Source organism: Theropithecus gelada, chromosome 1 (assembly GCF_003255815.1).
Source record: "Theropithecus gelada isolate Dixy chromosome 1, Tgel_1.0, whole genome shotgun sequence".
NCBI classification, from domain to species: Eukaryota; Metazoa; Chordata; class Mammalia; order Primates; family Cercopithecidae; genus Theropithecus; species Theropithecus gelada.
Window position 1 is genome coordinate 61,302,313 of NC_037668.1, and position 17,934 is coordinate 61,320,246.

General features: G+C 44.2%; 1 protein-coding gene across 1 annotated transcript in view; it reads right to left on the reverse strand.

The window, feature by feature from the left end:
* CSMD2 (CUB and Sushi multiple domains 2) overlaps nt 1–17,934 on the reverse strand; it is a 655,178-nt gene that overhangs the window by 148,502 nt on the left and 488,742 nt on the right. Inside the window, exon 26 of the mRNA XM_025355777.1 lies at nt 2,651–2,853. Coding sequence (XP_025211562.1) covers nt 2,651–2,853 — 203 coding nt within the window. The remainder of the gene's footprint in view (nt 1–2,650; nt 2,854–17,934) is intronic.

A 17,934-nucleotide genomic window follows, 5' to 3' on the forward strand; every position in this document is an offset into this window, starting at 1 on the left:
AGTTGATGTAGTGAAGAGCTTAATGTGGCACCTACTCAATAGATGGCTGCGATTATGCTTCCCGCTCACCTTTTTTTTCTGTTCTCACTTTCTCTCTTTAATGCTCCTGAATTGGAGCTGCTTGGTGAAGCACCTGGGGAAAGGCTGGATCCACGTGGTACAGACAGGATGTTAGATGTTACACAGTCATGTTTACTTAATAAAGCCAAGCCTGCACTAATCGTCCCTGGCATTTCTGTACAATCCCCTGTCAAATACACACTATAAAGTTAACATGGGGTGAGCCGTTCTCTCTTCCCTAGAGTAGTCCTGGTATTTGCTAACTGATGACAGCAACAGGGAAGGTGACCTTTCCCAAACCTTGGTTATGTCCATAACACTGGGCCATGCTGTCATGACCTTTCTGGAGCCCAAGCTAGGTAGCTTTGACCATGCTACTCTGCCTAAGCAATGCTAAGGGCAGCTTGCCCAAGGAAACTCTTATATTAGAGAAAACCATCCATTCATGTGTTCATATCTTCATGTGCCCATTTGCTTACTAAGCAGTGAGTGGGCACCTATTGTATACATACACTATGAGAGAGTCGGGAGGCGTGGCATGACCCTGTCTTCTAAGAGCTTTTAGTGGGATGTCAAGTACGTGCCCAGCTTCAAGACGAGACAGAATGCCTGGTATTGACAATGTGCTGAATAAATAGAAGTAAAGTGCCAGGGTGCTGTGGGCTACAGCAATTTTACTCTGAATGGGGAGATTAGGAGGCAGTGGCATCTGAGATGAACCTTGAAGGATGAATAGGACTTCTATGAGCTGGGCAGTGCATGGGAAAGCAGCCTGCATACAGCATAGGAGAGCACCCAGGGACTCTGTCCCACGTGGCTACACTGAGGACGCAGTGGAGGTCAGATAATGCAAATCTGTGAGGGAATTTGTCAGCACAATTATGGACTTTTAAAAAAATTTTTTTAAGCCGTACCCATCAGCTTGGGCACAGTTGGAGAAAATATGTCTGGTTTTAATTATGCATAATACTCCTTTCCCCAGAGAGTGGATTGAGCCATCTCTTTAGCATTCTACCCTCCTTACTGCTAGGAGATCCTTCCATTGCTTATCCCAGCAATTTCCCAAGTTTGTTCCACGAAATGTTAGTCTCTTGAGATGGCCTTGAAAAAAGTCATCCATGATGGAATATGTTTGGAAATTGTGACCTACCAGACATCTTTTGAATTTAAGTGCATTAGTATAGCAAACGTTCTCAGAGGTCCCATATTGCAGAACATTTCCTTAGGTCTGCATCAGCCTGAGCACCTCCCCAGCATCACTTGATCATGCAAACTTCTTTTTCCTTGCAATATCAATTAGTATTCCATGGAACTCTTAGGAATAGACAGAAAATGCTAGACTGGAAGCATGCATGAGTGTTAAATGAACAAATTAATAAGTATTAAGCAATGTGATGCCGGAGACTCTCATCTGCTCCCCACGCTGCTAAATGCTCATTTTCACGGAGATGACAGACGTAGAAGAAAAGAGCTAGAAGCAGGATTTGCAACTCTGTAACAATCTCAGTGGTGCCAGGGATATACCCCAACCACCCTTAGCTGATACACCAACTGGGAAAGAGCTCGGGGGCAAAGCCGTGGCACAGGTGCCACAAGAAATCGCTCTGGAATCACCATGGAAACTCCCCCCTCCCTCCCACCACACACACGGTGGAGTAAGGAGATGGTAATGAAGACAGCTGCTGTATAATAAACACGAGCAGAAACCGAGGCAGAGTCACTTGTTCAGGGAGAGGAATGATGGAAGAGGCACTTCAGAGGAGATGAGATGATGCATTCCAGGGAGAGGCAGGACCAGTCATATAAATTATCTCATACTGGGATTTGGATGTTTGAGCATTGGCCATTTTGGGTAGCTCTTTGTCATGCTCCTCCATAATTGGCTATTGCAGTGCCTAATTAATAAAACGTAGATGACTCATGTTGGCTTCCAGTCTTTGCTGAAACCTGCACTCAACTAAGAACCCGAGCGTGCAGCATGTCCCATCAGCTCATTCATAACCGTGCCCCAAGCCACCATCTACTTGTACCTCCCACATCCCTCCTCATTCCCTGTGCTTCAGTCACATGGGGTAGCCCTCCACTTCCGGAACCCACATTCCTGCATCTACACTTGTTCATGTGTTCTTTGCACCTAAGATGCCCTTTTCTCTGTTTTCCATGTAATAGGGATGCACAAGTCCTCCAAAGTCCATTTCAGTGGCACCTTTCCTTGTCATAGATGACTACTTGCTCCTTGAAACACTTTCTTTTCTTGAGTAACTTCTGCTTGTCCTTCGGGTCTGAGCTTGGACATCATCTTTTCTGGAACATCTTCCTTGATGCTCCAAGGTGACCATTATAGTCCGTATGTCTCCATCCAGATGCTTATCTATTTGCATGTAAGTGTCTATTAACCCACCTGTCTTCCCTACCAGAGTGAGCTCAGCACAGACATTTGAACAGGTGCTAACTATGTACCAGGCACATAGCAGATGCTCAATAACTATCCTTACATGGACTGAGGGGTGAAGGAAAGCGAGGGCCAGAGGGAGGTGGGTGCCATGTGTCAGGATATGTGGAGTGGGGCTGGCAGAGGGCACGCACAGACCTGAGAATTGAATGGCAAAGCCCTGCTTGCTGGTGAAGAAGTCAGTGCTGAACTGCAGGACGACCGAGTTGAAGGTGCTGTGCAGGTCCTTGGGCAGGGCTGGGCCACTCAGCTCCTTCAGCAGAACCCCGCTCTCCACAGGCCCATCCCAGATGCGCAGCACGTCGTGAACCTCCTCTGTGTCAAACACCAGGAAGTGTAGCCTGCATGGAGAGAAGAGGCAGCGGTCATCTGGGCTCAGCCCCTTCTTTCCAGGGGCTTCTGGTCAAAAGGTTGTAAACCTACGAAGCCTGGCCCTAAACCTACAAAGCCCTAAACCTATGAAGCCCAGCAGGGAGGGAGAGAAGGCAGCGTCTGGCAGCATCCTCATGATTTCACCAGGCCAGCTCCTCCCAATGGGGCCTCCAGCAATGGGTGCAGGAGTGAGAAGTGTAGCTTCTGTGCATCCTTTTCTTATTATGAGCTCCATGTTGCCATTGTCAGACTGCATCCCTCTCCTCAACCTTACATAGCCCACAGACCTCTCCCTGAGCCCATATTGTTACCATTCTAGGTTGGGAGGGGAATACTGAGAAGGCAGGATCTGGCTTGGACAAAGGATATAGGTAAAATAAATAATAATTGGGGCTAGAAGGCAGGGGGAACTGTGGAGTCTCTGAGAAGCTGGCCCAGCCACGGTGCAGGTAGGGGTGACCTCATACCTCGGTTTCCCAGAGCAGAACTCTGGGGATATTAGCTATATATAGGCCTGTCTTAGATAATCTCTGCAGACCTCAGGAGGCCAGATAGGGGTCTCCCTGTGTGGGGGTCTGCAGGACACAGACAGAGCTCTCAGATCAAGGGAGCTCAAGTAGTAACCTGAATTTTTCTGGAACCAAAGATTCCAACAGCCAAAGATATCTTGGCTACAAGCCTGTGTGATTCTCTCTCTTAATCCATTTTTTATTATTGTGGAACAATTTTAGACTTACAGAAAAGTTGCAAAGATAGTGCAGTGTTCCCATAGACCCTTCACTGTGTCTTCTATTGCTAACATCTTACATTTCCATGGTGCATTTGTCATGACTAAGAAAGCAATGTTGGCACACTTACTATGAACTACACTCCAGACTTTATTTGAATTTCACCAGTTTCTCCACTGATGTCTTTTTTTGTGTTTCAGGATCCAATCCATTTATCACTATCTCTTTTTAAAAACATCTTTTTAAATTTTAAAAATAAGACATACTCGAGGCAGAGAAAAGGCAAACAATATACAGATGTACTGAATTTAAAAAAAGTCTCTCTTTCACACAGCCAACCTGTTCTCCAGAGCTATTCAATTAATAGTAGGTTTGGTACATATGCTTGCAGAGCTTTTTTCAGTGAGCGCACATATACATTGTTCCCTCAAAATGAGACATATTTTATGTAGTTTTCTATAACTTTCTTTCTTCATTTAATACTACATCATGGACAAAACATCACCCTCATTTTTTTTTTTTCCTGCAGAAACAGACATTGTTATATAACACAATTTCACATGAAATTGCAAGGAACATTCCCATATTTACGTAGCTTTCTGCATTTCTGTGGATATTTCAGTTGACTTGCCAAAGTAATTCTGGGAGGAGAAGGGCATCTATTTAAAAATTTTAAAATACATCCTGCTAAATAATCCTCTCAAGTGATTGTTTAAATTTATATTCTCACTAATCAGTATTGATGTTACTATTCTCTCTAAACTTCACCTCATCAGCATTAGATATTATAATGTTGTAAATATATTCTTTATGAAAATGCTCCCCCATCTGCTAGGCCACAATGGAATCTTGCTGGCAGTTTTGAGTTTAGATGATTTAGTAAGGTTGGGTATCTTTGCACATATTTACTGGGCACTTGTATCTTTCAAATTCTTTATCCATCTTAATTGATGGATGCAAACTTTTAAAATTCTACTTATATATTATGACTTTTATTTATCTTATATATTTTGATTTCTCTTTTATATGATGTATTTGTTGCTAATCTTTTCTCCTAGTGTCTGGTGACTTTTTCTCATTTAACTTTGGTTTGTGGTATCCATTTTGGTATAGAAGTGATTCATTTTATGTAATCAAATATGTTAATATTTTCCTTTAAGGATACTGGATGTCATGTTATGCTTGGGCAAACCTCTCCCCCACCCAATGATTCAAAAACAAACAAAACTTTAATCAAAACTTTAATACTTTCCTGGGACTTGTATAGTTTCTTTCTTTTTCTTTTCTTTTTTCTTTTGTTCTTTTTTTTTTTTTTTGAGACAGGGTATGTCTGTTACCCAGGTTGGAGTTCAGTGGTGCAATCATACTCACTACAACCTTCTGAGTAGCTGAGACCACAGGTACATGCCGCCATGTTTGACTAATTTTATTTTTTGTATGGATGGGGTTTTTCTATGTTGCTCAGGTTGCTCTTGAATGCTGGGATTCAAGAAATCCTCCTGCCTCAGCCTCCAAAAGTCCTGGGATTACAGGTGTGAGCCACTGCGCCTGGCTAGTTTCATTTTTTGAGGCGAATAAGTTCATTGTTCTTCCAAATTGACACTCAATTGTCCCAACACCTATCTAAAGTAGCCTTTTCCACACTTTGCCTACCAAAACATCTGTTTACTCCCTCCGTAGCATCTACCAGTCTATCTTTAGTGTACTTATTTGTAGACCATGCTTCTCCCTAACTAGATCATAATTTTCATGAGTGTGGAACCAGGCCTTGCTTGCCTAGGATGTGTCTGACATTTTGGATGGTGCCCATGATGCCCATGGATGATGACACGCTCATAGCTGAAGAATCCTGATTCTTCCTACTGGTTTGAAATGTCCCCTTGGTTGTGCGCTGTTTCTGGACTCTTCTCTCAATTCCAGTGGTCTCTCCTTTCCCTATACTAGAATCTACTTGTGGTACCAGGAATACAGCTACTCAGCTTACTTGGGTTTCCATATTCTCAAATTTTGACTTTTTTTACCTAAAACTTACTAATTCCCCAAATTTACTCTTTTAGATGAACTTTATGGTTACCAAGTCCCAAAAAATGTGATTGAGATTTTGATTGGAATTATACACACATTGATTAATTTGGAGATAATTGATATCTTTGTGTTACTAATTTTCCCCTGACAGGAACATTGTAGATAACTTAGTTTACATACTTTGCAAAGTTTTATGTTTTTCATCTTTGTTACGGTTTTCTTCTTTGCACACCTCTTGTTAAATTTCCTCTTTGACAGTCCATAAGTTTATGGTTTTGGTTCTATTGTGAATGAGATTTAATGTTTAGTTACGTTTTCTAGTTATTTATTGTCAGATATATATGTGTGTATATATATATGTGTGTGTGTGTGTGTGTGTTTCTTACTTTCAGTACTAGTTCAGTACTAGTTAGTACTCTTAGAAACCAAGAGAATCTCTTGGATTTCCTAGGTGGAATCTTTTATAGATATAGGAAAGGATTCCTCAAAACCCGGACCTGTGTGAGGCTAGGGCCCCACATTTGATAGAAAAGAGGGAGAAGGAGATCCCTAGGACAGAGCACAAACATGCATACTCACTGCTGTGCCAGGCTGCCCCCTGCCTTCTCTGCTTTCTCTGCAGTGATCAATGCACTGTGAAATCGGCAGCCAAGAGGAGACCAAGTGCCAGCCGTGTGGTGTGGCTGTACGTGCTCTCAGAAAAGAGGTTGCTGTGGGCCACACTCATCAGGGAAGGCAAAAGGAAATGAGACCTGAAGTTTGGGTGGCGTGAAAGGAGAGTGCTTTCTTTGGATTTAATAACATGAGATAAGATCCGGAGGCAGACAGAAGGTGAAGCTGTCCGGGAAGAAAGGCAACTCCATACTTGAGTTCAGGTGGTATCAGGATGCCATAGAGAATACAGCTGGATTGTGAGAGGGAAGAGAACGAGAGTCTCAAAATTAGCTATGGGAGTTTGGGCTTTATCGTGCTCTAGTTAGAGACTGACTCTAGAGGCCATGTGAAATCCTGAGGGTGAACAACTGAATGAATGAGTGAGTGAATCAATGAATGAATAAATGAAACCCCAGTCTGACAGGAAGCTGAGAAAAGCAAGAATATGGGGACTAAATAGACATGAAAGAAAATGTGTTTCCATAACAACCACTGTGTATAAGGCACTTTCACATTAGCCCATGGAGTCCATGCAAGCATCTTTATTTTGTAGGTAGGACTAGTCTCATCTTTAACAATGAGAATACTAAGGCTCTGAGAGGGTAGGTAACTTGCCCAAGGTCATGGGCTGGTTAGACAGTAAGCTGGAATTGCTATTATTTAATACTAATCCAGGTCAGACCTTAGTGCTTCTAGTCTGTCTCCTGACAATGCTGCCCACATCTCTAGGAGGAAGAGGTTGTGGTTGAGAGCTAGGGAGGGGCTGGAGAGGCTCTATCAGTCATCAACAGTTTACATGTGAGTCATACATAAGCTGATATGAATTAAAAATGCCAGTTCATTGCATTCGGCTTAGCTGATCTGATAAACAGACAAAGTGAAAGGCTTGGCACTGATGTTGTGGAGAGGAGTGTAGAAGAGGGGAGGAGGAGGCGGAATTCTCTGTGTGCACAAACAATACAAGTTGGCAACGGAAAGGACAGAGGCTCAAGTTCAAGCCCCTTTCGGCACTTGTTCACTTAAGCTCCTCCCATATGCGGGGTGCTGCAGTATAACAGTGAAGATGACAGACAGGGTGCCATTCCCCGGGAGCTTCTGGAGATGGGCAATAACCCCCCCAGACACAAACTCACTCAAAAATTATCAGCTGTGTCCAGCACAGGGCAGGACATGGCAGAGTGCTGAGGCAGAGTATCCATTTCAGACAGAGTGGCCGGAGAAGACCTTCTAAGGAGGTGGCATTTAAGCAAGATGCCAAGCCATGTGGACAGCAGGCGGGGCGAGAGGTGGGAGGAAGCCTGTGGTGAATAAAGGACAGTATGTGCAAAGGCCCCAATGGAAAGGCCATGGAGGCTGACGCTGGGCCAGGAGAGGCAGGCAGGGTCAGGGCTGGCGGGACTCTGTGGTGGGGGGAAGATGTTCGGCGTGCACTATAGGAGCTGAGGGAAGTCACTGGTATATTTTAAGCTGAGATCTGACAGGTTCCGATTTACATTTTAAGATCACTCTTGGTGCCTGGGTAAGAAAAGATTGACAAGGGCAAGAGTGGATGCAGGGAAATTAGCTAGGGGCTGCCACAGGGGGCCAGTGACCCCTTTTATTATAAACCTCTGATGGTCGCCAGTAAAGACTTGGTTTGCCAAACCCAACAACATTTATTAAGACTCTTATTGAATACTTTTCTCATCTTATAGAAATCAGAGTCTATAAATGCTAATGAGCAGTTCTGATCAATAGAGAGAATTCCAGGCCATACCAGACATTGGGGTTTGTGTGAGCAGCTCCCCCGTAGGTGAACACTGGGTCTTCTTCTGACTTTTGATATCCTGAAAAAAGTTTTCGGCCCCCTCCCCCTTGCACTGTGCCCCCAGGTAGGAGAAACTGAAGTGGGGGAAAGAGGTGAAAAGATCTGCCTTCCTATTGATGACCTGCTTGTCTGCGTGCGCGTTTCTTTGGGCCACAAACACAAAACAGGCCATTTCCAGGGAAGAGGAATGAAGCACGTTGCATGTCAAGTTCTGTGTTGAGAGCTGCAGAAATGTGCAAGGCTCTGCGTTTGTCCTGGAGGAAACTTATTGAAGGAGACACCCAAAACATAATAATATATGCCATAGGTGCTAAAGAGTGGGATAAATAAGATGCCATCAAAATAACCGGAGGAGAAAAAGAGCTAAATGTTTGTAGAAAATCTCCTATGTGCCAACTGCTTTATGTACATTGCCGAGTATCCTCATAACACCTTGCAGTTGAGAGTGAGTTCTCACTATTTTGCTGTGGAAGAACTGAGGTTCCAAGGGATTAACAGAGGCAACTAGCAAGGGTCAGAGCCGGTATTCAAACCATGTCTGGCACCAAAGGACTTTCTTTTACACCATCTTCTTCTTTTAATTTGAAGAGGCAAGGAAAGCTTCAAGGAGGCAGTGTCTTTGAAAGAGTTTTGAAGAAAGGAAAGTGTGGAGAAACTGAGGGAGAGGAAGATGGCAAAAGAGGGAAAAGCATATTCAGAGGCATCGAAAGTGTAACTGGCCTTCCGGGATCCAGTTTCCCTCCCATCCTTTCAATCCACCTTTTCCATCAGGACCAGGGTGATCCTTCTGAACCGCTCCTCTGACCCAGTCTCTCCTCCTTGTCTATAGGATAAAGTCAGACTTCCAAGGGGACACACCAAGTCCCTCCTGGGCTGCCCCAGTTGCCTTCTCCCGTTCTTCTCACCCTTTACTGATTTCCTTCTTATTCTCTTGCTTCAGAGCCTTCTCTCTGCCTGGAAGTTCCCCTTGCACATGCCCCCATGCCACCTGTAGTGGGTTGACTTGTGTCCCCCAAAAGGATATGCTCAAGTCCTTACCCCTGGTACCTGTGACTTTGATCTTATTTGGAAATATAATCAGATGTGATCAAGTTATGACAAGAAGGGCATACTGGATTACGGTGGGCCCTAAATCCAATGACTGATATCATGATAAGAGAAAAGAGAGGGAGATTTGGATACAGAGACATGAGGGAGACACAGGGAAGGAGATCATGTGATGGAGGCACAGATAGAAGTAATGTGTCTGCAAGACAAGAAATGCCAAGGGTTCCTGGCAACCACCAGAAGCTATGAGAGACATGAGACAGATTCTTCCCCAGCATTTTCAGAGGGACCTTGGCCCACTGAGAACATGATTTTGGACTTCTAGCCTCTAGAACTGTGAACAAAACACATTTCTGATATCTTAAGCTATTCAGTTTGTTGCAGCAGCCGTAGTAAATTCTTCTACCCCCTGACTGATGTGTACTGGTAGGTGCCTCACATCTAGTGGGCAGCTTTTCCACAGGCTTCTCCGCATCCTCCCCATCCCTGCAGTCTGGAGAGATGCTCCCTCTACAGGCTCCTGCTCTATCAGAGTCATCTGTTGACTTCCCTGTCTTGCTGAATCCCTTAACTCTTGTGCCAGTGTCACATTCACTTCTATATCTCCGGTACCCAGCATGCGGCCTGACCCGTACTAGCCCCTTGGTGAATGTTGTTTGATTGAATTGATGAATGAAAGAATGGCTCACCAGCTTTCAGGGACCCCTGTGGTTCATCCAAACTCACCCACTGTCCTTGCCAAGCATCTGTCACTCTACAAGAGGCAACTCAAACAAATCCTATATACTAAGGAAGATACTTCCTATTTCTCTGGAAGTTTTGAGCTCTTCCTTCACCACTCACATCCAGCCCCTTTGATCTTACAGCTGTATCTTTGGTGCTCTACACTACCAAAGACATAGAATCTAGCCACACAGAACCTGGGCCAGAGCTCGCTGCTGAGTCTAAACCTGGGAGAAACTGGGATACTGCAACCACAGTCTCACACTTTTTAAATTCAGCCCTGTAGGTTCCCTGAGCCTATAGTGATACTGATAGTCATACTTTAAATCTATAAATAGTAAGTACAAGGCACTGGTGATTCAGATAGGAATATGGCATGCTTCCACCCCCTGCCTGTGGTACAATCTACAGTAAAGGTATGTACAGAGAAGGTCCCTAACTTAGGTCAGGGAGATGAGACCAGGCCTCCTGGGACAGGTAACTACTGAGCTGAGTCTTGATATCTTTATAAGAGAAAAGAGAGATGAGAGATTAACAGGATGAGTCCAGATGAAGGGAGTGGGTGAGGAGGGTGAGAAGGGGACAGAATGTGGGCAGAGAAAAGAGGGTATGCAAAGATACGATGGAATGTAGAGGTTGGCCCACCCAGGAAATGACAAGCTCTTCAGGAAGACAAAGCATGAGGTGCGGGTGGCTGAGAGCTGAAGCGGTGGCTCAGGGAATGGTGATAATGTCCAAGCTGCAGAGAAGCGCGGAAGTCATAGTCCCCATTCTCCTAGTGAGAGCAGTTTCCCTGGTGCTGGGGCAGTGCTGAGGGCAGCGAGCGAGGGGTTCCACCAAAGAAGGGCTTTTGAGTTGGTCTCCTAAGTCTGGTATCTGGTTTGCCTGGGTTGCATCTTGGGCACTCATGATAATCTGCAGTCTAACTCCAGCAAGTATGCCACCTCAGGTAGCTGGGTCTCACTGGGCCCCTGGTTCTCCCTCCCATTCTTTGGTGGGGCTGCCTTGAAGTTCTGCTTGCCCTGCGGGGGCTGGATATTGACTTCATTGCTGATTGCAGGGACATCCTGGGATGTGCAGATATTCCTGTTCAAGTCTGAGATCTCCACATGCCTTTCCTCATGGTGTTTTCAGAGTTCCACCTCCCACTGCAACACCCACCCTCCCCCCCACCAACTAACAGCAGGCCCTAGCTAAGGGTGCACCCACCTGGCCCTCACTCCCTTACCTCTTCCCACCAGCCCCCTCTGAGACTCCACTGTGCTTTGTTGAGGCTAGTGTAAGGTTCATGACATTCAGCTTCAGCAACAGGAGATTTTCTACCAGAGCCTAGATCTGAGAAGTTGGGAGGACAGTGGGTTCTCACTGCAGGGGCCTGTCCCTCTCAAGTGCTGTCCACAGGCAAAACTTACTTCTGGGATTTGGTCCTCAGTTCTTTTAGTCTGAAGGAAACTTGGACACACTAGGTATTTAAAAAAAAAAAAAAGATTCCCACCTCCCTGCTTATAGGCAGTTTATCTCTATCCCATTGCAAATTGGAAAGGCATGCAAAAATGAGAAAAGAAAAAAAATTCATGGCACCTTGACATGTTGATTTTACTTGCCTTCTGACTGGGCCCCAGAATATGAAAGGGCTTTGGATGCTCCTAACCAACAGTCACCACCGCAGGAACACAATAAACCCTTCACTGATGTGAGTCACGATGGTGGATCTTTACATTAGGGGAAAATGGCATGTGAACGAACAGCTGCTGCAGGGGAAAGGGGGTCAGAAATCACTCCTGTCCCCACATGAGAATGCAGCTGAAATTATCCTTGGTGACATTGGAAAAGGCAATAAGAAAATAATACTTGTTTTATCAAATGCCCCCCTCTAAGCTGCCCGAGCTGCAAACTAACAATTAAACCATGATCATAATAGCAGACAATAATAATTAAGTACCATGCTATCCAAAGAGCAAAAACTGAGAAGACAGCCCAAAGCCCAAATCCAGCATTGGTGTCTAGAGCAAAATAAAAGGCTTTTCTCTTCAGGGACCAGCTGGCATTCAAAAGAAATAAAAGATTCTTTGGTTATTTTCTAAAGTGGAAAAATAAAACTGGGCTTCAGGTCACTGAAAATGCCGCAGAATGTTCCAGGGTAGTGACTGGTGTCTTGGACTTAGGCTGTGACCTTGTGCTTCCCTCTAACGTGCTGGGCGACCTCTGGCCAGCTGCCCTCTCTTCCTCATCACCCTGTAACCAGAGGCTCTGAGACTGCCTATCACTAGACAGAGTCCAGAGTCTGCCCTGTCGGTGTCAGGGATTCTGTGAGGGGCCAATGTATCTTTGTCCTTGGAAGAAATGTTTCCGTAAAGTAAAAACACTAGTTGTGGAGCCAAAGACCTGGGTTCAAATTGTAGTTCTTTTTTTTTTCCCCTTGCTCTGTCGCCAGGTTGGAGTGCAGTGGTGCCATCTCGGCTCACTGCAATCTCCGCCTCTTGGGTTCAAGCTATTCTCCTGCCTCAGCCTCCCGAGTAGCTGGGATTACAGGTGCATGCCACCTCACCCAGCTAATTTTTGTATTTTTAGTAGAGACGGGGTTTCACCACGTTGGCCAGGATGGTCTCAATCTCCTGACCTTGTGATTCGCCTGCCTCGGCCTCCCAAAGTGTTGGGATTACAGGCGTGAGCCACCGCGCCGGCCTCAAATACTAGTTCTGAGAGAGCTAATTTGGTGACCCTGCAGAGCCTCAGTTTACCCCATGTAAAATGGCTGTAATTTCAATCTATCAAGCAGCATTGCTAAGAGTATTATCATAAATGAAATCACATATAAAGCATCTAGCACATAGTATTAAAAATCATCAAATGGTAAAATCACCTAAAATAATTCCATTTTTGTTCAATTTATTATATTTTTTACTTGACTAAGAGAGATGTGCTAAAGTTTCCTATAAGGATTGTCAATTTCTCCTCATATTTCTGACAGATTTTGCTTTATGTTTTCTCATTAGGTTACTTAGTGCAGAAAGATTCACGACTGTTAGCATTATTGTGGACCATGCATTTGATCATATGAAAGCATTCCCTGCGTCTCTTTTCATGTTACTTAACCTTGAATTTTATCTTTTTTTTTTTTTAAAGAAAAGTAATATTGTGATCCCTGCTTTTTACTTCCATGTGTTCTCATGCTATTCTTTTGTCCCAACCTTTTATTTTTGAAATTTTGTTGTTCTTCTGTTTAGCAGCATTCTTTTAAATTTTATCCAACCCAAGAATCTTTGCCTTGCAATATGAATGTTTCCCAGCTCATAGCTCCTTACAGCTCCTGCTTTCCCTGCCACAGGTCAGTCAGTAGTTGCTCTACACGTTACCGTATTGGCTTCCTTTCCCTGTGCACCATCATCTTGGGGCCTCTCTCTGGGAGCCTGTGTTTGCTCCCTCTGCAGACCCTTTGCTCAGCATCTGAGTTTTGCACTCTGCTCAGGCACCTGACCTTAGTTCTTTGCCGATCCTTCAGAGAAGCCTCAGATGATAGCACTTTTGTGCTCTGGGCCTTATATCCGGTCACCCTCCCAGTCTCCTGCCCATCCTGAGCTCCTGTAACCTTGATCTGCTCCAGAGGCTGCCTCCACTCCCCGCATTCTCTTTTCTCTACATGAGGCCTGGAGCCTTGAATTACTTTGTGGGATAGATACCTCCAGCCCCACCCAGGACCCTGTTCCCACTGCAGAGTGGCACTGGACTGTGAAATGTGTGAAAAATTAACCTTTATTGTGAGATTTGGGGATTATCTGTTATATCAGTTAGCCATTACTGTTGGTAATAATACGAGCTTATTTCCACCATCCTGTTTTATGCTTTTTTGTTTTGTTTTGTTTTGAGACAGAATCTCACTCTGGCACCCAGGCTGGAGTGCAGTGGAGTCATCTCAGCCCACAATAAGCTCCGCCTCCCATGTTCAAGTGATTCTCGGGCCTCAGCCTCCTGAGTAGCTGGGACTACAGGTGCGTGCCACCATGCCCGGCTAATTTTTCTATTTTTAGTAGAGATGGGGTTTAAGCTGGGTTGACCACACTGGTCTCGAACTCCTGGCCTTAAGTGATTCACCTCCCTCAGCCTCCCAAAGTGCCGGGATTACAGGCATGAGACACCATGCCTGGCTGTGTTTTATGCTTTTGTTTATTATATTTTCTTGCTTTTTTTGGGTTATATTTCTTAGTTTTTAAGTTTTCTTTATTGATTTGCAAAGTACACATTTTGTTTTAAATTCTATGGGTGGTTGTCTTTAAGCATTTTCAAAAGTACTCCTAAACTTGTATTTTCCCTAATCATCAAATTTAAGAAAAATAATATATTATACCATTTTACTTCTTCTTATGTAAGGCAGTAAATCTTAAAAAGGTTTTACTTTTCCCTATGCCCTCCCCCAACCATCAAACCATTAACAATATAAGTAGGGACTACAGGCCCAAGTTATGCACAGTCTTTCATGGTCACCAATTCTTAGTACCAAGTAGTTTTTCTAAACATCTCAGTAGGCTAAAAATTATATGTCTGTATTAGCTTCCTATGGATGCTGTAACATATTACAACAAACTTGGTGGCTTAAAACAACAGAAATTTGGCCGGGCATGGTGGCTCATGCCTGTAATCCCAGCACTTTGGGAGGCCTGGGCAGGTGGATCACCTGAGGTCAGGAGTTCTAGACCAGCCTGACAAACATGGTGAAACCCCGTCTCTACTAAAAGTACAAAAATTAGCCGGGTGTGGTGGTGGTTGCCTTTAACCCCAGGTACTCGGGAGGTTGAGGCAGGAGAATCACTTGAACCCAGGAGGTGGAGGTTGCAGTGAGCCGAGATCACGCCACTGTACTCCAGCCTGGGCAACAGAGCGAGAATCCAAATCAATCAATCAAACTAACAAACAAAAATAAACAAAACCAGAAATTTATTCTTTCATAGTTCTGGAGGCCAGACATCTGAAATCAGTATTGCTGTGCTTCAGTCAATGTGTCAGTAGGGCCATGCCCCCTCTGGAAGCTCCAGAATAGACTCTATTCCTGCCTCTTCCAACTTCTGATGCTGTTGGCATTCCTTAGCTTATGGCTATATCACTCTAGCCTCTACTGCTGTCTTTGAATCACCTTCTCCTTTACGTGTACAAAACCTCTGTCTTTCTCTTACAAAGTTGCATGTGGTTGCATCTAGGGCTCACCCAGATAATCCAGGATAGCCCCTTCATTTCAAAATCCTTAATCACAGCTGCAGAGATCCTTGATCCAAAGAAGGCAATATTTCCAGGTTCCATGCATTAGAACCTGACATCTTTGGGGGGCCACTGTTCAGCCTGCTACAATGTTTTTGTAAGTTCCTCAGGAAGCCTATGAGAGCCAATTTTATGTGGCTTTTGTGCATATCTGAGAATAATATGTCACCTTTGTAAGTGAATTATATTTCCTGGCTGAATCAACACTTCTTGGGACCAATAACACCACTGGCTTTGGACTTTGGTATTATGTTAAAGAAAAGGAGTCTTAGGAGGGTTGGATTAGTTGTAGTGGTTTTGTAAATGAATATTTTATAGAATGAGGGATGACTGTGTACTTGCTTGTGTGAGCTGGTTTTGCCAAATGCTTGTAGGGATTTTTTATGATCCATCCTGAGCTCCTATACCCTTGATCTGCTCCAGAGGTTGCCTCTGCCTCCTGCTTTCCCTTCTACCTCACCCAAGGCCTAGAGCCCTGAATTACTTTGTGGAGTAAGCACTCTCACCCCTTGCAATGATTTCATTTTTCATCACGTTGTATCTACTTTAATTTTTGCCTGGAAATTCAATGAATCCTTTCACTTCACTGAGAACATTTTAGCCCTGGTCACCCCACTCCCCACCTTTTCCCCAGGGGAGATGGTAGCCTTTTATATTTTATTATTCCCTCTGCTCCGTTTCATTGCTGTTCTGCATTTGTGCTTCCTGGATTGGTACTCTGTCTTCCATGTTTGTCTACTTTTCATTACTTAGAGTCTAGCTTGTCTACTACTTCAATGCTTTTATTTCTTACAAGGCAAATGCTGCTGTCGTGGATTTTAGTTGTTACTGTGTGTTTAATTTCTTCGCATCCTCTGTCACCTTCATCACTGTCTGTCTATCTCAGAATCTGTCCTCCCACATTCTATCATCTATCTTCTATTGATCATCCATATTTCTTATATTCAAATGAGATTATTATGTCTATACCCATTTACATTTTCTTGTCTATTATAGTAAAACATTTTTAGAAAAAAAATTTTGTAGTTTTTCAGGGACATGTTTCTCTTTTAATGAATGGTATGTGTTAAGTGGCATCACACAAGTTTATTTTATGTATTTTTTGCTTATTTCTTTACTTATTTTTGGAAAGGGAGAGATCTATACTGGTTCAGTATGGTCAACCCACAGGGAATGTGCATTTCTTTGGTTGAACAGTTTATTCTCTTCCTAAGAGATGTTGGAATTCAGTTTTAGGATCTTAAACCGGTAGCCAAGTTGATGCATTCTGGCCAATTCAACTACTCAGTGTAGCTCGGTTGGATTATCGTATGAGGATAATTTGAAGTAGTTTGAGTTTCTTTCTCTAGAGGTGTTCCACGAAAAGCTGAATGGCCAGAGAGTGCCACCATTCTCAAAGCTACATTTATACCTACCAGGCTATCCACATCCTCTCCTTCAAAAAATGTTTACATTCCTTTTGGCTATTCCCTGATTTGTTGAAGCCTTAAATCTGACAAAGGAATACCCCACTGTGTGTTTGCTTCTCTGTTCAGTTCCTTTAGGAGGTCAGCTCTTGCAGTGTAAGTACATGGACCTTCTCTGTTTAAGGTTTAACTTGCTGTAGTTGCTCAGAAATAAACCCTCTGGAAGCTACTGAACCTGCGGCCATAATTCCTGGCAAGAGCTGTGAATGCAAGCTTCACTTCTGGTGCCTTCTGCCTCCTCTGGGCCAGCTGCCCACTTGCTGGCTGGAGGGAGGCAACACTGACCACAGTGGGGAATTGCTGCCCTGTGACTGATCTGAAATGACAGCAAGGGAATCCAGGTTTCGGGCACAACCAGATGTTTTTCTAGCCCAGCATCCTCCCAGGAAGACAAGTTCCACTGGGCAGGGGTCCTGGTTAATCAAAACCATGCCCCCCAATGCCTGCTGCATGGTGACCAAAATCCAAGAATGGAGTTTTCAGTTTTCCCTATATGTGAATCATTAAGAAGTATCCATAAAGTTAAAAAACAAGGACTATTAGCCAAATATGAACTTTATGGGCATCAGGAGCAGAAATCCGAGTGTTCAGAGTGAGAAGTTCTCCACCTTCCATGGGTCCCAGACCTCTGTAGGGAAAGCATGTCAGCAGAGGACTGTCTCCTCTCCCTTCCTCCTTCCCCCTCCATGAAGCCAGTCAACAATAGCTTCAACCCTAACCACATTTGCACATACAAAATGACTCAGTTCTTTTGAATATAACCAGGATCCCTCAAACAGTGCTCCTAGGCTCCTCCCTGGCTTCCCAGCCAATTTATCCTCTGCACTGCTGCCACGGATCTTCCTGAAGTCCTCATATCCCCCCTAGACAATGAGCTCTTCCAGAAGCAGCTGTGTATATTCCTATCTTCCTCCCTTTCACATGCTTGGGAGGGCCTCACCTCCACCCTGCATGGGGAGCTCCTATGGTTCTTTAAAGTGTAAAAGTGCTTCCTCTCTGTAGTCCACTCCCAACTGCCATACAGAATTATGATCTGTCCTCGCAGACACTTTTCTATTGTGTTTCGTGCATACTTCTACTATAGCAGTTATCACATTATCTTAGAATCTATAGCAGAAACTGTGGGTTGGATGATCTGTGCTTCATTTCCAAACTGCTCATTTCTCTTTACTATTGAGGTTCTAAAAGCAAAGCAAAATTGATTTCCCATTTTCCCCTGCCAGGCGTGGCAAGTTCTGACTAATGAGATGTAGGACAATATCTCTAAGGATAGTGGTCCTTCCCAAATACACAAGCAAACTTTCATTAGGAGAGAGCTCCGTGCCCTTTCCTCTTCCCTCTTCTTTTAGA